General features: G+C 37.5%; 1 protein-coding gene and 1 pseudogene across 33 annotated transcripts in view; both read left to right on the forward strand.

Annotated features, from left to right (window-relative positions):
* Nrcam (neuronal cell adhesion molecule) overlaps positions 1 to 22086 on the forward strand; it is a 77257-nt gene that overhangs the window by 28479 nt on the left and 26692 nt on the right. For 23 of the 33 annotated variants that reach the window (XM_048337840.1, XM_048337853.1, XM_048337841.1 and 20 more), the window contains 12 exons: positions 3735 to 3878; positions 5541 to 5652; positions 10666 to 10832; positions 10922 to 11069; positions 12264 to 12388; positions 12797 to 12826; positions 15298 to 15399; positions 17238 to 17435; positions 17515 to 17585; positions 18648 to 18873; positions 19336 to 19451; positions 20729 to 20933. In XM_048337840.1, coding sequence (XP_048193797.1) covers positions 3735 to 3878; positions 5541 to 5652; positions 10666 to 10832; positions 10922 to 11069; positions 12264 to 12388; positions 12797 to 12826; positions 15298 to 15399; positions 17238 to 17435; positions 17515 to 17585; positions 18648 to 18873; positions 19336 to 19451; positions 20729 to 20933 — 1644 coding nt within the window. The remainder of the gene's footprint in view (positions 1 to 3734; positions 3879 to 5540; positions 5653 to 10665; positions 10833 to 10921; positions 11070 to 12263; positions 12389 to 12796; positions 12827 to 15297; positions 15400 to 17237; positions 17436 to 17514; positions 17586 to 18647; positions 18874 to 19335; positions 19452 to 20728; positions 20934 to 22086) is intronic. The other 10 variants (XM_048337863.1, XM_048337861.1, XM_048337858.1 and 7 more) reach the window with 1 other exon arrangement.
* On the forward strand, positions 20515 to 20635 carry LOC125347440 (annotated as a pseudogene).

A 22086-nucleotide genomic window follows, 5' to 3' on the forward strand; every position in this document is an offset into this window, starting at 1 on the left:
TACATACCACATCCTCAGGGCTGCCTGCTACAACTGTAGGCTATAGGGTGACATTTCTATTCATTCAACTATCTCTTATTATGAAAACTATAGCCTGATGAGGAAATGATGAAATACTTTCATAAGAACAGCTATCATTCCTCTTCAGAAATGAAGGCATTTAATCAGTACATGAGAAGTAACTCCTATGTTGGAGTTTTAATAGTTATTAGAAGCTAAGAAGTTGTTCTAAACTTTAATTTTTTATATGACTTAGAAATATTCTTGCCTGAAACTTCTACAAGATGTACAGGTAGTAAATGTAGTAGAATTTGTGATTGGCAGATAGTAGTGCCTCAAGTTGCCTTACGTGACCAAAGGGACTTAGCATAAGTGATTAAGGTTAAGAGCTTTGAGACTTGGAGATTATTCTGAGTTATCTGGTTCAGACCCAGTTTAATCACTTAAGCCCTCAGAAGTGGTATATTTGACTCCCTGGCCATGGTCAGAAAGATATATGGAAGCAAGATCAGAAAGATGTGACATTGATGATTATGGTGATGAAAGAAGACACATGGGCTCAAGAATGTGGGAAGCAGATGGTAGAAATAAATTCTCCTCTGAGTTTTCCTACAGAAAGCAAAGTGGCCCTAGTGGTACTTGATTTTAGCTAAGTAAGACATATATCAGACTCCCAACCTAAACAACTGAATAGTCTATGGGCATACCCACCCTGAACGTGCCCGATCTCGTCTGATCTCGGAACCTAAACAACTGAATAGTAGTAAATTTATGTTATTTTAAGCCACTAAGTTTGTGGAAAATTGTTATGGCAACAGTAGGAAGCTATTACCAGGTATAAGAGCATAATATATTAAGTACTTGCAATAAAACAAGGATGATTGAATGATTACTCTTTGATTTACTTTTATTACAGTGAGTTAATAAACCACAGATGAACCAAATATGTTTTTTACAAAGTGATACAATAGTCTCAATGCAGTGGTAAATATTTTTAGATGTATATTCTTTTCCTATCACCAAAGGAAAGGATGATTTTTGGAATGGACCTCATGTCATCTTAAGTAGTTCAGATTACCAAGCGCAGTTGCACAGAAAGAGGTGCTGCTATTTAATTTTTATTTTTGTCAGCATGCTGAGGCAGTGTACTTTAAAAAAATTATTGTACAAAGAGATTACAATTCTGTAAGTCACATTATGAATACAGTGTTTCCCACCTATTTTCTTCCTCCCATTCCACACTCAAATTAGGTAATTAAGTTTTTACACATAACAGAGAGTGTACTTTTAAAGCAATGTAAGGTAATCACCTAGCATTTAACATTCAGAAAAAAAAAAGGAATTCATCGGTAACAGCAGTTATAGTACTTCCAAATGGGTGGGCACATCTAGGCTAAATCCTCACATATTTTATTACCTATCCATTTTATCCCTCCTTAGTAAGGATCAATCCTGGGATTAACATTTTTTAAATGCTTAAGGGATTTAGCTGAAAAAGATGTCTTTAACAGAAATTTTACTCAATTGATTTCTACTTTAGCCTCAGGAATTACCAAAGCAAGTAAAGGTTTCCACACTTAATTACCAGTCCAGTACTTGTTTAAGCATTTATTTATTCATCTGTTTATTTCAAGAACTGGTTCTTAAAATGGACAGGTTTGAGCCAGGTGTGATGACTCAAGCCTATAATCTTAGCTGCTTGGGAGGCAGAGATACAGGAATTGCAGTTCATCCTAACAGTGCAGTGAAGCACAAATAGAAGGATCAGTCTAGGCTAGTCCACACATAAATAAAAAAGACTAGCAAGTGACAGCAGAGGACCACAAGAGCCCAATAGCTATACCCTTATGAACACATAAGATGATGCTAAGTGAAATGAACTCCATGTTATGGAAACAATTGTTATATCACTGTTGTAACTACTTTCAACGTCCCACGTGTATCTGTAGCTTCTATTATTGATGATGTTCTTGTATCACCTTCCTGTGGTTGTACCTACACTATCTCTGTAATCTTATCTGAGCATATTGGAAACCATATATACTGGTATTAGAACTAGGAAATTGAAAGGAAATACCAAAATTGAGAGACACAGGGTAAAAAAAGAAAAACAACTACAAAAACAATTCATGCAAAACTGTTTGGTGTAAGTGAACTGAACACCTCATGGGGGGAAAGGGAAAGTGGGAGGAGGGAGGGGGGGTATAAAGGACAAGATAACAAACAGTACAAGTAATGTATCCAATGCCTAATGTATGAAACTGTAACCTCTCTATACATCAGTTTGATAATAAAAATTTGAAAAAAAAAAAAAAAGACAGGGCTGGGGATATGGCCTAGTGGCAAGAGTGCTTGCCTCACATACATGAAGCCCTGGGTTCGATTCCCCAGCACCACGTATACGGAAAATGGCCAGAAGTGGCACTGTGGCTCAAGTGGCAGAGTGCTAGCCATGAGCAAAAAGAAGCCAGAGACAGTACTCAGGCCCTGAGTCCAAGCCCCAGGACTGGCAAAAAAAAAAAAAAAGACTAGCCAGGCACTAACTAAAAAGACGAGCTGGTGGCTCATGCCTAGCCATTTAGGAGGCTGAGATCTAAGGATTTCAGTTTGAAGCCAGCCAGGCAAAAAAGTCCATGAGACGCTTATCTCCAATAAACTACTCAGAAAAAGCCAGCAGTGGTGCTGTGGCTCAAGTAGTAGAGCACTAGCCTTGAGCACAAAGAGGCTCAGAGACAGTGCCCAGGCCCTGAGTTTAAGCTGGACCAGCAAAGAAGTAAAAAGTACTTACAGAGTAACTCAAGTGGTAAAGAGCTTGCCTAACAAATGTGAGGCCCTAAGGTCAAACTCTAAGACTGTTGAAAACAAACAGAACAAAACTACCAACAAACAAGTATAAAGGGAAAAAAAAGAGGTTTATATGAGCTGGATTGCTTCTGTAATCTTTAAATATCTGCTGGATTCTTCTTTTATTAATTGACTTGTCTCATCAATAACCAGATTCTTTTTCAAAAAGACATTGGTTTTTTTTTCTGAATTTGTGCATTTTTCACTTATAATCATGCTTCCTTGTTTGCATCTCTCAAAATAATAGCACTAAATGAACATTGAGCATGTACACATGTTAATAAATAACTAGATTCTTTTTATATATACATATTTTTATTATCAAACTGAATTACAGAGAGTTTACAGTTTCCTACATTAGGCACTGGATACATTTCTTGTACTGTTTGTTACCTCATCCCTCATTCCCCCTTTCCCTTCCCGCCCCCCCATGATTTGTTCAGTTCATTTACACCAAACAGTTTTGCAAGTATTGCTTTTGTAGTTGTTTGTCTTTTTTTACCCTGTGTCTCTCGATTTTGGTATTCGCTTACAATTTCCTAGTTCTAATACCAATATACCCGGTTTCCAATATACTCAGATAAGATACAGAGAAAGTGTAGGTACAACCACAGGAAGTAAATAACTAGATTCTTAAGACAAAAATATAATGGAGCCAGGCGCCAGTGACACACACACACACACACACACACACACACACACACACACACACACACACACACACACACTAACTATGCTGACTTCTGCCTGGATTCTATCCCTATTACTACTGTATATTGTTCATTCTGCATTTCTGTCCTAGGCATATAATGTAGATCTAGCCATTTACTATGTATCATTTACATGTTGAGAAATAAGCATATACTTTTTTTATGTTTAAACCCAAACAGTTGCTCCTGATGACCCCAGCAGAAAAATAGATGGTGACACCATTATTTTTTCAAATGTTCAAGAAAGATCAAGTGCAGTTTATCAGTGCAATGCCTCCAATGAGTATGGGTATTTACTGGCAAATGCATTTGTAAATGTGCTCGGTAAGCTCTCCCTTTATTAAAGATATGGCAAATAAATGTCTGTTGGTATTTTCTCATTCAGCAAAAGTATATTGGGCACATTTCTTGTAGCTATAAGGGGTATATTGAAGGTGGAAAAGTTACAAGCTGTGCCCCAAAAGATATAATATTCTAGCCTTAATATTCTTTCATAACAGTTTTTTTATAATGACAAACTATTTATTACAGGAGTAATCAGATCTTCAGATTTCTCCATTCACAGATAGACTATTAAACCACTCAAAAGTAAAATGGTATTTGTCTGCTATTAGCAATTGAATATATTACCACTCTTTCATCCTTAGAAGCTGAGAAGTTCAATAACAATTTCAAGATTGTGATTTTAAAAAAATAGAACATGAATCACGATGCCTTCCCTTTATCCAAGTCACAAATGTTCCTTTCCCTAACTGCAAAAATATGCTCTGAAAATTATAGCATTTACAAGCACATTCTGAAACAGTTGCCTTCTGTGAACACTATGTGTTTTTTTGTGGGCAAAGATATAAAAAACATATTGACTAAAATTTGTGTGAGACTTGGTACCAGAAATTATATTTCACCACTTTAAAATTACTATGTCTCTTTTTCAAACAAAATTAACCCAGGAAACAAATTATACTTGGTGTTTTCTCTTTTTACTTGAAATGAAGGTCATTAATCACATGAAAAATTAAGCATTTAAGATACTGGTGGTATAGAAGTGTTTTTGACTTCCGTGTTTTTTTAAATCACTCTCAATTGATGTTGTTGGTTTTTTTTTATCACTATTCACTTTTTAAAGAATCTGCCTAACAATAAAAGCTGGCTTATTTCATTTAACAATATAGCCTCCAGAGTCTATTTCTTTTTTTATGGCTGAAAGATAACATTTGTTGCCTTTAACTTTTTGATAATAGCCCGTCAAATATCAAGAGACAGGTCATTGTGATTAAAGTTAGCTTTCTTTGATCTTATATTCATTACATTAAGCATTTTTTCATATGCCTGTTCACCATTTAATATGTCTTTTGAGAAATGTGTACTTTGGTCTTTTTCCCATTAAAAAATCAGATTGTTTTTTAATATTATGGAATTATTGAGTTCCTTTCATATCTTGTAGGGTGTATTGCATGTAAATATTTTCTTCCATTTCTATAGGTTGTCTCTTCACTCTGTGGTTTTCTTGACCGCAGAAGCTGTATAGTCTCCTCTCTTTTTCAGTCACCACACACATCACCCAACTTTTTCCTGCCAGATTCCAAGTTCCCTACCATCCATCTCTACCCACTGGGATGATAATGGGACATCATTCCTCAAAATGCACATGGCCATTGCCTTTGGCTGACTCAGACCCTATGTTAGGGATAAAAATGATAATGTCACATTGTCTTCGCGGGAATCACTATTTCATGGAAAACAAGGAGAGAAGTCAAGCAGTAATTAAAGAATGAGTAACGTGTTGAGCATGAGGTAGAGGGAAGAAACTTGTGTTTTTCCTACCCTGAGTGACTGGGGATATGATATCTGATAGGGAACAAAGGGGAAGAAACATGTTGGTTGTACTGTACCATACTTTTTAGTGACCTGGAAACAAAGTGCAGTGAAGATGCCGTGAAGCTAAAATGTGTTCTAATATTTACTATGCCTTCTAAAATATTTTAGCTGAGCCACCACGAATCCTTACATCTGCAAATACACTGTACCAGGTCATTGCAAATAGCCCTGCCTTGCTAGACTGTGCCTTCTTTGGGTCTCCTCTGCCTACTATTGAGTGGTAAGTGATTGCCTTGCTTGTGTTTTAGTACTTATGTTTGCTTAATGCTTCCCCATTTCTGTGCTGAGTTTTTATTAAAGAGAAAACAGAAGAAATAGTAGAGTAGAACTCATCATACTATTGATGAATTCATTCATTCAAATACTTATTTATAAAGTACCTGCAGTGTGCTAAGTACTTCACAAAGCTTATGTAAACAATTGTTTTTCAATTTAAGATTATATTGTATAATGCCATGGACATCACCTGGGATTTTATGAATAATGACTACAGGGGCCATTTTGTGAGATGTTTCCTTGATAATATAACATCAAGTGTGGTAGGGGTTAGATTCTATAAGCTAGGAAACAATTTGTTACCACCAGTGTTTCCCTTTAAGTACCTCTCCCACTGTGTAGTTTGACTTGAGTCCAGTCAAGTTCTCTTGTGTCCTCTTTCTCCCCATTTCAGACAATCTCCCTTCACTTACCGCTCTTTGGTACAAGTCTTCTACTGCTGCTAGCTTGCTTGCTCTATAAGAGCCAGAAGAAACAAAGCTAGGATAGTCAACATCTGAGAATGAGTGAGTGAGACCACTGGGGACAATGGAAACAGTCATTTGTTGATGGTCTGCAGAGTCCCAGGCACTGGGCTGGGCTTCTGCCACTGTGATGAAAATGAAGACAGGTATAAGATGAAAGGAGATCTCCTTAGGTTCCCACCTTAACCACAGAGAAAAGAAACACAGGATTCCTTGTAAAGGTGTCAAGATTAACATTAAAACAGTAATTGACTTTGATCTCATTTTGTTTCCTTTTACATATGACATTCATGTTTTTCTTTCTATTTTTAATATTTTCTATTCTTACTTCCAGTAATACAATTTTTAGGGGCCTTGGAGGCTCTTCTTGAACCTTTAAATCAAAATCTCTTTAAAATTGCAGCCTACAGACAATAGTTGTCACAAACACACCACTATTTGTAACCACCCTTGCAGTACAAGTATACAATTGTGAGAGGGAGTATCAAAAAGAGAAACTGTTTATCACCTGTTTAGTATAAAAATAGCTTATAATGTGTTTAGTAAATTATGGATTTCTCATAAAATCGCAATTTAACCGATTTTTTTAAAATAACTTTATCAGCATACATTGGTTACAGAACAAGGTTTTGTTTTAACATTTCCATACATGCATGTAGTATTTCCTGGTCAAGTTCATCCCCTCTTTCTCTCTCCCTCATCCTTCTACCTTCATCCCTTCCTAAAACAATTTCAACAAGCTTTATTATTCTGGTTTTGTTTTGTTTTGTTTTGTCCATAGTGGGATGTGAAGTCAAGCCTAGCACTCTACTACTTTGAGACACAGAACCACTTCCAGCTTTCTAGTAGTTAATTGGAGATAAGAGTCTTGGGGACTTTCCTGCCCAGGCTGGCTTTGAACCATGATCCTCAGATCTCAGCCTCCTGAGTAGCTAGGATTACAGCTCTGAGCCACTGACTCCTGGCTATTCTCCTATTTTCATACATGCATATAAAGCATTTTAACCATACTTACCCTCCTTCATCCTCTCCATTTACCCTCCCGGCTCCCCAACAGGACCTCTTATACATTCCTGTCACTCATTTCTTTAGTGAATATTAATGGTACAAAAGAATTTCACACATGTCATTATTATACTATAGTCAGATTAACCCCGTCTATTACTCCCTTTTTTCACATCCTCCTACCCCTTTATTAGTCAACAGCTTGTGATGAGTTTGCTTGTCATCTTCACACATAGACACAATCTATTTAATTATTATTCACTTTTTACCATTCTCTTATCCTCTCCCTCATTTCCCCCCAAATAGTTCCACATTTATACATGCATACACATACACACATGAAGAGAGATAGAGACAGAGAAAGAGAACGAACATGTACCCTTCTGAACCTGGCTTATTTCATTTAACATGATGATCTGTAAATCTATCCATTTTCCTACAGATGTCATAATTTTATTCTTCTTTGTGTCTGAAAAGACTACTTCATTATATATACATATGTACATACATACACACATTTTCTTTACTGTTATTCTTTACTGTTATTTCTTTACTGTTATTCATTAGTTCTATGGCATCTAGACTACTTGCATAACTTGGCTATTGTGAATAGTTCTGCAATAAACAATTTCGTTTGATGCAAACCCTTTATCATTTACTGCTCTTATGTTCTGAGCTGTTGAGTTCTATTCAGTAAGTTATTGACTATGCCTTTATGTTGCACTGTTTTCCTATAGAAAATTGAGTAGATATTAGTATAGGGTGAGAGACAGGGATCTAGTCTTAGGTCTTTTACATGTGAATATCTTGTTTTCCTAGCACCATTTGTTGAAGAGACAAGATTGTCTTTTCTCCAATATTTTTTTACCCATTTGTCAAAAATAAGCTGGCTATATCTTTGTGGACATATTTCTACATCGTCTGTTCTGTTCCATTGCTGTCTATGTGTCTGTTTTTGTACCAGTACCACATTAGTTTTGTTGCTATGGCTCTGTAGTAACGTTGGAAGTCAGTTATTGTTGATACTTCCAAATTTGCTCCTTTTGCTTTGTCTATTCAAGATCTTTTGAACTTCCATGGGAATTTTAGGATTAATGTTTCTGCCTCTGAATAATTTTACTGGAATTTTACTGGAGAATGCACTGACTGTATAGAGTGCTTTTTTTTTTTTTTTTTTTTTTTTTTTGCCAGGGGCTTGGACTCAGGGCCTGAGCACTGTCCCTGGCTTCTTTTTGCTCTAGGCTAGCACTCTGCCACTTGAGCCACAGCACCACTTCTGTCCATTTTCTATATATGTAGTGCTGGGGAATTGAACCCAGGGCTTCATGTATACAAGTCAAGCACTCTTGCCACTAGGCCATATCCCCAGCCCCAGTATAGCCATTTTTGCATTATTGATTCTGCTAACCTTTAGGAAGTCTTTCTTTCTATTATCTCCTTCAATTTGTTCTTGATTTATAATTTTTATTATAGAGATCCTTCATTTCCTTAGTTAAATTAATTCCATGGTATATTTTATAAGGTATTGTGAATGGGATTGTTTTTGAAATTTCTTTCCCAGTCTGTTCATTGTGAATAGAAAAGCTACTGGGTTTTGTATATTGATTTTATATCTGGCTACATTCCTGAATATATTTATCATATCTACAAGATTTGGGTGGAATTTTCAGGGACTTCTTAATCTGGAATCATATTGTCTACAAGGAGGTATAGTTTGATTTCTTTCTTTTCTATTTGAATCCCTTTTACTCCTTTTCTTGCCTTATTGGTCTGTCTAGGTGTTCAAGCACTATATTGAATAAGGATAGGAAGAGTAGAAATCCTTGCCTTATTCCTGATTTAAAATAGAGGAAATGGTTATATTTTCTCCATTTAGTGTAATATTTCCATAAATTTTAGTGTATATAACCTTTATTATATTGAGGTACATTCCTTCTATTCCTAGTTTCTTCAGAGCTTTTATTATAAAAGGATGATGAATGTTGTCAGGCTTTATCTGCATTCATTGAGATAATGTCATTTTTTGTCCTTGTTTATACATGATAAAGGCAGAGTTATCAATCTAACACATTTTGTATAATTCATGTTAAAATTCATAGTCTTCTGTGTATTTTTTTTTTACCAGTCCTGGGGCTTGGACTCAGGGCCTGAGCACTGTCCCTGGCTTTTTGCTCAAATCTAGCACTCTGCCACTTGAGCCACAGTGCCACTTCAGGCCATTTTCTGTGTATGTGGTGCTGGGGAATTGAACCCAGGGCTTCATGTATACGAGGCAAGCACTCTTGCAACTAGACCATATCCCCAGCCCAAAATTTATAGTCTTCTGAAAAAAACTTTTTAGAAGTGCAATTATAATGTCTATATGTTACATACAACATAGGAAAAAAGGACTTGGAAGAACTGAAAGATTCTGGGCCAAAATGTTAGAAGACACTCTCAGATATGATGATGGTTGTTTGTGTGTGGTTTACTCAACACAACTGTGTAGATAGTGGACAAACAGCCCTTATTTGAAACATCTACTTTCTCTAGATGTTTTGACATATATTAAAAGTAAAGATAGAAAATAATACATTATGTAGATATCCTTTGGTTAAAATTCATAGTGAAATTTGTCTTCTGGAAACGGAATGATGAAACCACTTCTCTTAGAAATTCACACTATATTATATATGAAACTGTAACCCCTCTGTACATCACTTTGACAGTAAATTATTATTCAGAAAAAAAGAAATTCACACTATATAAATCATGTCAAGTGAAGAAGGCCCAAGAAAGACAAAGGATGCATGTTCCCTCTTACATATGGGAGCTAGAATTAATTTATAAATGTATAAGCAGACACTTTGGGGTTGTATGCAAGTATACAGAAATGTATTAACTGAAATAAGGTATTTTCAGGGGAGAATTCAAATGATGCAATTCCTTAAAAAGGCTTAATGCACAGTCCAACAAAATGAATACCAGGAAATGGGTATTTAAAAGAAGGAGGAAAGGGTCAAGGAGAGAAGGATAGATAAATGAAGAGAGGAAGGGGGGATGCAGTCATAAAATGTAATGTATATCCTACAAAAAATAAAAAAAAATGAGGGAAGGGGAGGGTTTGGATGAATGGGGGACAATGATGAAAGGGGTGACATTGATCAAAATGCATTGTTTTCATAAACTAATTTGTTGAATGATAACTCCTTTTGTACAACTACTTTAAGATAAAAATATAATTAAATCTTTAATTTTTAAAAGAAATTCACATTAATCAGTCTAATTCTTCACTCTATATTATTGAATTTTCCATTTTCATATCTTGTCTTGAATTTTCCCTTGTCATTATATGTCATGGGAAGTATTCAGTGTGCTTGTGCACATTCTAAACATATTTGTATTTGCTACTTTACCACAGACTGTGGTCTTGTTGACCTTGAACATGGCAGATTATGTCTAACTTCAATTTACAATGTGTTTTATTCTCATTGTGATTATTTCTGCAGGTTTAAAGGAGCTAAAGGAAGGGCTCTTCATGAAGACATTTATGTTTTGCATGAAAATGGAACTCTAGAAATTCCTGTGGCACAGAAGGATAGTACAGGAACGTATACGTGTGTTGCAAGGAATAAATTGGGCATGGCCAAGAATGAAGTTCACTTAGAAATCAAAGGTAAGGCAGAGATAGAAAATTGTTTTCAAGTCTTTTGTGACTGAACAAATTCTCCAGATTTGCCAATGAATAACAACTTTGACTTTCAGATCCCACGAGGATCATTAAACAACCTGAATATGCAATTGTGCAAAGGGGGAGCACTGTGTCCTTTGAATGCAAAGTGAAACATGATCACACCTTAATTCCTACTGTCATGTGGCTTAAGGACAATGGTGAGCTGCCCAATGATGAAAGGTATTTGAAGACAATTTCTGTTCTTTTTTCTTCATTCTCTGTGAGCTGTTCTTCACCCCAAAAGTTTATTGTGTAGTGACTTAATGGTGATGTTTTTAGTTTCTGCAATCTACTATCTGCAGAATAAAGAGATGTGTATTTTTTCCCTACTGTGAATTATTCAGATCTAAAAAAGGTATTGAGTGATTGAAATAAGACCCTGAGAATGTTGGCCTATCTTTGTGTGTTGGTCTCTTGTGTAATTTGGGATGGGAAAAAAAACCCTTCAGGTTTGGACAGAGTCCATTGTTTTGTACCTTCCTTGAGCAGTGAGGTCTCTCACCAGATGTGCTCATTCCCATTCTACAAATACATGGAAATACAATCTCTTTAATTATCAGAGTGCTCCTAAATCCTGTCCAGCATTTCAAAAAGGACTCTAGTTTCTTACTTGGGTAATGAGTTTTCCTTTCACTTTACTTGATGACTATGGAAAGAGAAGTACAAAGAAAAACAATCCACATTTTAAAGAGCCTGAACATGTTAAAGTGGTTTAGCTTTGAATGGAATGACCTTTCGGTCAGGACATTTTCCAGCGGCGGGAGGCCCTAGATTTGGCCTAGGAAACATGCTAAGTATTGAGCTAGATGTGTGACTTTAGACATTGCAATCACCTCCAGCACTACCCCTGCTACAAGGAGCACTATAGTCTGGAGGAAATTGTGCTGTTGTTTTGCTTTCAACTCACCTAAACCGGAGTGCTCCAGTGGTGTCTTGGTATTGTTTGTCAATGACCCCAAAAGAGCTTTCTGGTCTCTCTTCCCCTCTGATACACCCAGACTTCTCATCTAGTTCAATGCTTCAACTAGTTTTTGTTTTTTGTACTGAGGTTTGAACTGAGTACCTTCCTTGCACTTTGCACTCTACCACTTGAACCATACTCCCATCCCCTTTTGCTTTACTTATTTTTCAGATAAGAGCTCATATTTGTACTCAGGCCAGTCTTGACTGTAGTCCTCCCATGTATGCCTCCTGCACATACAATATCCAGCTTGTTTGTTGAGATTAAGCCTGATGATATTTATGCAGCAAGACTAAAACCACATTGAAGGCAGGCATGGGTGGCTGCTGCCTGCAATCCTAGCTACTCAGGAAGCCGTGGCAGGCTGTGGCTGGCTGTCCCTTTCAGCTGCTCTGAATGCATTGCATCTACAGGTTCACTGTTGACAAAGACCACTTGGCAGTCACTGATGTGGATGATGGAGATGCTGGAACCTACACATGTGTAGCCAACACAACACTGGACAAGGTTTCTGCTAGTGCTGTGCTCAGCGTTGTTGGTAAGAACTTGAGCAAGTGTAGCCAGCCAGCTTTCCTGGAGGAAGTGGAAAAGAATAGTTAACATTACATTATTTATTAGAGTTTTATAACTATAACAAGGAGGAGTCAATCCCAATTTTTGTTCTTTGTATTTTAAAAGATGTCTGAGGTGATCTTTTCAGTGTCAATGTGCTCCATTCAGACTGGGATAAAATGGGAAATTTGTACATTAGTGACATTTTTATTGCAAAAAAAAATGGGGATGATGTATACTTTATTTTAAAATTTAAGAGTTTTTGTATTTTTAGACTTCCACTACCCAAGCATGGGGCTTACTTTAGAATTATGTGCAGTCTTTGTCTTCTTGTGTAATCTTGTATCTTTCATTACTAATTGATTAAACTCCTTTATATTAATGTCCTTTCTAGCTCCTACTCCAACTCCAGCTCCCATTTACGGTAAACTAATACAAGTCTTCTTTTTCTATTTTCTGTCAGTTTCACAGTTGCAAAAAATAGTTACTGTTTTCTCTTTATCACCTCATTGTGTTTCTTTAAGGAAAAGGGCTATTGTCCTTCATATTCTGTCCCTCATTTACTGCATTGCTTCATTATGCCTATAGAAATTCTCACTGAGTTTATTTCCAGCTGATTCTAAATGGTTCTCATACTATCAAAATTTCATTCTATTTGATGAAATTCAGTCCTTGACATAATTTCCTTGGTGAAGTGGCACAGTGGCTTATTATAGCCTATATTTTACCAAAAAATGATTTCATATCATTCCACAAGGCTTTACTTCAACCTATGATTTAAGAAAAGGGAGGGTATTAAGGAAAAGTGATAGACAGGAAGAAGTTGGTCAGACCACACTGTGTATGTGTGCAGAAATGTCACAGTGAAATCCCCTTTGCACAAATAATGTATGCTAATAAAAATTATGAATCATTCCCCCCAAAAAACAAAACAATGATGTTTGAGTATTATATTATTCAAGAAATTTCTATAGAAAAGAGACAATAGGGTTGTTCTTATTTTGTGCAGGTACTGGGACTTGAACTCAGGGACTCTCACTGTCACTAGGTTTTTTTCAGCTCAAGGCTGCTCTATCACTTGAGCCACATCACTACTTCTTTTATTATTTATTTATTTATTTATTTATTTATTTATTTTTAATTTTTTTATTTTTTTGGCCAGTCCTGGGCCTTGGACTCAGGGCCTGAGCACTTCCCCTGGCTTCTCTTTGCTCAAGGCTAGCACTCTGCCACTTGAGCCACAGCGCCACTTCTGGCCGTTTTCTATATATGTGGTGCTGGGGAATCGAACACAGGGTTTCATGTATACGAGTCAAGCACTCTTGCCACTAGGCCATATTCCCAGCCCTCTGTGGGTTTTTTTGGGGGGTTTTTTGTACTGGGAATCAAACCCAGGACGTTGTACTTGCTAGGCAAGTGCTTTGCCACTGAGCTACATCCCAGCCCCATATCACTACTTCTTGAGTTTGCTTTTGAGACAGCATCTCACTATGTAGCTCAAGTTCGACTCAAATTCAAGATTCACATTTTGCCTCCAAAATGGATTACAGACATGTGCCAGGCCAGAAAGAAAAACAAAGGATGTTTAAAACAACATTTGACTTGTGAGAGGAAATAGATTTTCTTATTTTTTTAAAGATAGATCACTAACAAAAGGAATAAAAGAAGGGGCACATCCATGTCATGTCACTTTTAAGAGTCTGGAAAGTAAATCAGAAATTATTTCCAGAAATTACTTTGTTTAGAGAAATCATCTGTACTCAGATCATAAGTACAAAGGTTAATTTTGTGACATTATCTTAACTAGAGTTTACACCATATCACTAATTATTCTGTGTAATATTGGCTATTTACAGGCATTTGCTGCTTTGTTATTAATGAAAAAAGATGAGCCCATATGTTTATATGGCCTCTGGTTTCAAAAGAGCCAGAGAAGTATTTCCAAAGGCAACATCAGAAGAAAGGCCCATGCTTTCTGAATCTCAGAACCACCCTTTGATGTGGCAGTCAACTGTTTAACAGTTACCTTTGTCCCAACAGGTGTCTGAGAGTAAACCCACCTAAAGGCTGCCCACCTTTAAAAGCACAAATGTTATCAAGTGCAGTGTTTCATACCTATTCTACCAATTACCCAGGAGATGGAAATCAGGAAAATCCAAGTTTAAGGCCAGCCAGGGCAAAATGTTTTCCAGACACCATCTCAACTAACAAAAACCAGAGTGTAACAGTGCATTTCTGTCATCCCAGCTACGGGGGAAGCATAAATAAAAGAATCACTGTCCAAACTGACCCAGGCATAAACATGAGATCCTATTCAGAAACTAACAAAAGAAAAAAGGCCCAAGGATGTGACTTAGTGGTAGAACACCTATATAGCAAGTGTAGGCCCTGAGTTCAAACCCTAGTACTACTACAGGAAAACAAGAAAGAAGAAAGATTTATTTTTTTTCAGAACCCCACAAATCTTATCAACATGTTTTTGAAAGAATATTTGAATGTCCTTTAAATCCTATGCTTCATTTGCCTGTATTTGTGTTCTAGCATTTGCTATTCCACTTTACATGCATTCCTATTTAAGTTCTGGTTATTTCCATGATTGATTTGTTTATGACATACACTGCGAATGATGGTGAACCATGTATGTCTACTCTGCTGGCTTGGCTACTCATGATTTTCTTTCATTTGAAAAGCACAAGCAGAACTCCCGGGTGGGTTGACATGGGTGTGCATGTATGTTCTGAACCTCTGTCCTTTCTATTTTGTTTTTTAATGCATGCTCACTGATCATTAAGTGTGCTGTGTCTTTAAGATATCTCCTCTGTGAATAATGTCACAAAAAAGGCAGAACCTCTTAAAAGCAGACCATTAATCATGATGTATATGCTTGGTCTACAGATGTCCCAAATCCTCCCATTGATTTAGAATTAACGAATCAACTCGACAAAAGTGTTCAGCTGTCCTGGACCCCAGGCGATGACAACAATAGCCCTATCACAAGTATGTGGTCTTAGTCACTTTACCACCAATAAACTTATTTGGCCATTTTTAAGCAGTGTTTTTCATAATGCTGAACAAAGGTATTTATTGGCATTCTCTTTCATTACTGACAGGACCAAAAATATTAATTTCTATCTGCCTTCAGAGATGGAGTTCGTTTTGGTTATAGCTTCTGGTACAGGAGCTATTAATTGCTGGCAGGCTTTAGGTCTTTAAGAATAGCCTTATAGTTCTACCATAGCAAGAAGATACATCTTAAGTTATTCATTCACCCTAGCCATTACGTCTGGGAGGAGAGAATAGGTGGAGCAAGCTCTGAAAGGTAGTCCACACATTAGGAGTAAAGCAATTTTCAAGCCCAGAGATAGAAAAACAAAACAAAACCAGAAAACAAAAACCTGAGTATTGAGTCCATTACTTCTAACCTAGGTCTCTTTCTTTGCACTGGCCCTGGCTACAAAGTGGCTCTTCACCAATACCAGCTCGTCACTTTAATGATGTAAGCTGAGGAAATAAAATCAGATGAGGGACTAAGCCATACAGGTACTGGAGAGTTAAATAAGTTTACCTTAGCAGTAATCTTAAACATTTTATTGCTTAATAAACAGAGCAAGGTTTCTACCTCAGTTTTCCTACCAGTGGGGGAGAAGATCAGAACCAGTTTGGGTGATATTCAGAATACTTAAGAAAGCGGTCAGTTATCTAAGTGTGTGGGTCAGGGAAGAGGTCTAGGCTGCAGGTATCAATATTAAGGTCATTCACAGATGAGACTACACATGGCCAGCAAAGAAATGGAGGCTGAAGGGAGAATTCCAGGATTACTTAGACCACTGCACTATACAATATGTCTAATTCACTTTGAATCCATGGTTTGCATCATAGACATATGGTACATAGTAGATACTGAATATCTAAATAGCTATTTGTACATAGGTCCAACATATACAGACCACAAACTTTTAGTAAATACAGAAGGTATGACCTGGGACTTTGATTCCTCCTACCCCACTCCTGATTGCTAGCTCCTCTTGCCATATCAGTGTTATGGTTGTGTATCCTCTGAGAGGAAATAGCTATACATTCAAGTGCAAATGCTATAGCATCTCCTCTATACAAAAGAAGCATCCAGTATAGATTATTCTATACCCTGCTTGGTTTCACTTAACAATGCATCTAGAAATCATTCCATTTCAGCCCCATTTATTTACAACAGATGCAGAGTAGTCCACTTTGTGGATGCACCATACTTGGTATAATCAGTGTCCTATTGATAGACATTTAGCTTCTTTGCAATTAGGCTTCTCCATTTTCAAACTATGCAGCAATATTAGTTCTTTTTCCTACATCTTTGAACCATTTATATGAGCATATTTCCTCAAAATGAATTGCTAGAAGTACAGTTTCTCAAAGTCTGTGTATTATAGTGTTTGATTTTTTTCTAGTGTTCTATATAGAAGTTGTACCAGTTTGTATTTCCTATAAAGCTAGAGAATGCTTCATTCTCAATTAACAAAAAGCGTTTATACCTTTGATCACTATCAATCAGTTTAGTGAAAAATACCATCTTAATTTATTTATTTTGGCTTTTCCTTATGACCATCTTCTCATATATTTAAATTTCTCCTCAGGATAGATGGATCAGTTCTAATTAAGCTATGAAACTTTGCATTTTTGACAAAAAATACCAAATGTTATTGTGTGTGATGAAGGACTGAGGGTAATGAGAGAGAACTCTGAAATCTAACAATTATAATAGGATTGTTCTTCATAGTAAACTAGCTGCATACACCTGAGATGACTTTATTTGCTGTCTTGGGTTTGTGGTGTGTTGTGATCAGAATTCATCATTGAATATGAAGATACAATACATGAGGTGGGACTGTGGCACCACCAAGCTGAAGTTCCTGGAACACAGACCACAGCCCAGCTGATGCTGTCTCCTTATGTGAACTATTCTTTCCGTGTGACGGCAGTGAACAACATCGGCCAGAGCTTGCCCAGTAAGGCATCAGAACAGTATTTCACAAAAGCTGCAGGTGAAGTGTGAAATAAACTAGAAAATTTTAACAAATCTCTGCAGAGGACCAAACTTTACACATGTGTGTCTACTTCCAGAACCAGATACAAATCCCACAGCGGTGGAAGGACTTGGGTCAGAGCCAGATAATTTGGTGATTACATGGAAGGTGAGCTATAAAGCCTTCAACTTCTCAGGTTTTTGTTAAATAAAAGGAAAAACTTGACACAATTGATATGCACATAAAACTCCCATTTTATCCATTTCCAGGAGAAAAAAAAATATATATATATATCAGTATGAAGCAGTATTGTGTGGTAGTTTAAAAGTTTGGTCTCTAGTGGGAAAGTGAATGGGTGCAAATCCCAGCTCTCTACTCACAGTGTGATTCTAAGCCAGCTGTTGAACATTTGCTGGGCATCTGGATTAATAGAAATACCAGCTTCATAAACTGAAAGGAATTATTGCATCTAAAAACATATAGAATAATGCCTAACGTGTGTATATACTCAAAATATACAAGCTAGAAGACATAAAGTGAGCTGGTCAGGTTCCAGTAGTCAATGGATGACAGCAATGATGTTAGTCATGATGATGTGAAAATGATGGTGGTGGTGGTGGTGGTGGTAGTGGTGGTCATAATGATGATGGTGGTGATGATGATAATGATGATGGTGATCATGGTGGTGTTAGGGATGCTGCTGCTGATGGTTGTGGAACTTATCTGTAAATTCTAGACTTGGAAAACATATCTTGTACAATTTTAAACCTATTACATAGATCCATACCTGCATACTTATATGTACACCTATATGCATGTGCTTTACATGATATGTATATACATGATAAAATGTTAGGTTAAATTATTTTTAATCAAAAGGAAACAGTTTATAAATTTCAGTCTCCAAGTAAAATGGATAATGATGTACAAATAGGGATATATAAATAATCTAGATAACTGAAATGGTTTAAGACTCACCTCTGCTTCACTGTGGAGTCAGACTTTGAAAGGTTTGTGTGGTATTTACTGTTTTACAGTAGTAATTTGTAATATTCGAAATGTTGGGCTTTAAATCTCATCACAACTGGAAAAATAAATAAGAGGTCCCTGGAGAAAATGACTAATAGCTTGTATGTCAGTGTCTCAACACTCACTTTTCTTTAGGCCTGGGAGCTGGGTTTGATGCTCCTGTAAATGATTATTCATCTATCTGCTTGACTTCTCTTGTAGCCCTTGAATGGTTTTGAATCAAATGGGCCAGGCCTTCAGTACAAAGTGAGCTGGCGCCAGAAAGATGGTGATGATGAATGGACATCTGTGCTTGTGGCAAACGTGTCGAAATATATTGTCTCCGGCACACCAACCTTTGTCCCCTATCTGATCAAAGTGCAGGCCCTGAACAATGTGGGCTTTGCTCCAGAACCAGCTGAAGTCATGGGCCATTCTGGAGAAGACCGTAAGTGTGTCACACTGTTTCCTTTCTACTTTTCCATCCCAATAGGTCAATCACCGTGAGTACAAACCAAGGCTATTTCTAGAGGTGATTATGTTTGGCAAAGGATGGAAGTACCAATCATTTTGCTTCACTTCCTTGAATTTAAACAGTCCTCTATGTAAGACATGGAGGTTCAGAGACAGTGTTATGCCCCAGTGTTGGAGTGCTTGCCTAGTCCCCAGTGAATCAGAATTAGAGGTCGGAATGCTTTCATAATGTGAAAGAGATTACTACAAAATGAATTGTTCTCATTATGTCTAATGACCAAATAACAGCAACAAAAAACTAATGTTAACAATCCATGTAGGATTCTGAAAACTAGGCCAAGACATGCTGCATATCAAAATCATCAGAAATAGTAACATTTTGCATGAAATTCAAAAGAACATGAGTTCATCTACTCTCTTCCTGCTCTTTCCCTAGTCCCAATGGTGGCTCCTGGGAATGTGCAGGTAAATGTGGTTAACAATACCTTGGCTGAGGTTCACTGGGACCCAGTACCTCTGAAAAGTATCCGAGGACACCTACAAGGCTATCGGGTAAGTGCAGGGGGGCATTAGTATTCTTCCCTTCATAACAAGGCACTGGCAGAGACCATGTCACACACACAGTATAAGATCAGTTATTCATTTGCTCATAAATTGTGAACTCAAGAATGCTTTTATTTTTCCAGGTAGGAACACCAAAGCTAAAAACAACAACAACAACAACAAAAAAAAAAAAAAAACAGGAAGATTAAGTTAATGTGAATTTTCAATCATCCAAAATGGGGGAGAAGCCATTTTTCAGTTTTTTTCAACAGATGACTGAACATGCTACCAATCAAATAATAATATGGGAAAACCTAATTTAAAAAAAAAAACTAGGATATAACAAAATGCACCTAGTTTTGTAGTCGTATAGTTTATATCTATTGAACATGCAGAATTATACTAGTAATAAGTTGGGTGTTTTCAAATAATTCAGATTATCTAAGACCTGTATTCTTACCTGAGTATTCTTATAAAACTAATTATCTTTGTTCTTGAAGAGCACAGAAAGACTGATTCATAGAGAATTTTGACTGGTAGGCAGCTAACACACACACACACACACACACACACACACACACACACACACTGCTTTGACCAAGCACTGCCACCACCTAGAGGACAATTTTTATAATGCAGCATGTTTTTTGTTTGCCCTAACATTGGCCGGTGTGTATACATATTGACTTCTCTTGAGAAATACCTTTACTTTCCTAAGAGGCCATTAAAATAAGCTAATGAACAACACGTTGTTACCAAAATCAGCCAACAGTTTATCTCTCCAAAACCTGTGCAATTTAATATAATATTTTTGTGTGTCAGTGCTGGTCCTGGGGCATGAACTTAGGGCCTATGCTCTATCCCTGAACTTTTTTGTTCCAGGCTAGTGCTCTACAACTCACAGCTCCACTTTTGGTGTTTGGGTGCTTAATTGGAGAAAAGGGGATCATAAGATTTCCTGCCTGTGCTGGCTTTGAACTATGATCCTCATGTTCAGCCTTCTGATTAGCTGGGATTACAGGTGTGAGCCACTGACATCTGGCTACTAGTTTTGTTATAAATTGTAACAGGAGGCCTCCTGGTGCTTACCACAGGCTGTGTTCTTACACTGACTAGAAAGAGGAGGCAGAGTAAAGCTACTCCATACATGCCCAGGCACTGTGCCTGGTCTATAACTGTGAATAGGAGAATGTTCTGAAAAAAAAAAAACGATAGTTTTGTGAGCACGAGTAATCTCATTTGCTGCCTTGTGCATCCTTGACTTTCGTCTCATCTTGCCATTTCAGATCTACTACTGGAAAATCCAGAGTTCATCCAGAAGGGACAAGCGTCACATTGAAAAAAAGATCCTTACCTTCCAGGGCAGCAAGACTCATGGCATGCTGCCTGGGCTGGAGCCCTTCAGCCATTATGCGCTCAACGTCCGAGTGGTCAACGGGAAAGGGGAGGGCCCAGCCAGCCCCGACAGGGTCTTCCACACTCCAGAAGGAGGTACAGAATGAGCATGCCTCTGAAATTCAGGAGCTTTTGGCATGGCCTGAGAGGGCTTTCCAAGAAAAGAACACTATGGAAGCCAAATGTGATTGTTCCCCTACATAAGCACAGAACACACAAATGGAGCAAAACATCACTCGTAGCTGTCTTGAGGGCACATGGAAAGCTTCAAAATTCAAAATGCTATCCCAGAAAATTCCCTACACCTACATTATCTCAAGCCTTGCAAATCTGATGCTTATTTAGATCGCTACCTTTCCAACCTGAGACACATTCTGTACCTTCTCTAGGCTCAGTAGACACATCTGAGAAATGTTAGAAATGGGTGGTTTAACTATAGAAATGGTCCTAAGTCACAGAAATGTTTGCCCACTCAGGAAGCTGAACTAGGTGGTTACAGGTACCAAAAAAGAAAAAGAAAGATTTTAAATTGGCCAAATAGGTTGTAAGGAAAATGGGGGGAGGGGCGGATCTTTGCAAGTATGGGCCAGTGAAGGAGAGTAGAAATGAATCAAATATACCTGGATGGAGTGGAGAGGGAGAAGGAGTATGGACAATGACATGAGAACCTAGAGGAGAGAGAGAGACAGGCAAATGCAGTAAGGACAGGAGGTACAGATCAGTGGTGGAGGCTGGGAATATGGCCTAGTGGCAAGAGTGCTTGCCTCCTATACATGAAGCCCTGGGTTCGATTCCCCAGCACCACATATATAGAAAACGACCAGAAGTTGCGCTGTGGCTCAAGTGGCAGAGTGCTATCCTTGAGCAAAAAGAAGCCAGGAAAAGTGCTCAGGCCCTGAGTCCAAGCCCCAAGACTGGCAAAAAGCAAAACAAAACAAAAACAGATCAGTGGTGGAGTCTAGGCATGCACAGGCCCTGGGTTTCATCTCCAGCACCACAAAACAACAACAAAAGTATAAGGATAGAGGTTTGAGATGGTACCAAAGTAGGCTTTACCAAATTTGAATTTTGAACCAAGCTAGCCATGTTGACAGGCAAGTAAATCACATAGATTCTACAGATCTTTTCCATAAAAGTTCAGTTCACAGATTGCACTGTCCTGATTCCTGGTCGAGGGCTCATGATGTTGCCAACTGTCCAGCAGCCTTAGATTCCCAGTTCCCATCCCAGTACAGGTTCTTGCTGTCTT

Source organism: Perognathus longimembris, chromosome 2, assembly GCF_023159225.1.
Source record: "Perognathus longimembris pacificus isolate PPM17 chromosome 2, ASM2315922v1, whole genome shotgun sequence".
In the NCBI taxonomy this organism is placed as follows: Eukaryota; Metazoa; Chordata; class Mammalia; order Rodentia; family Heteromyidae; genus Perognathus; species Perognathus longimembris.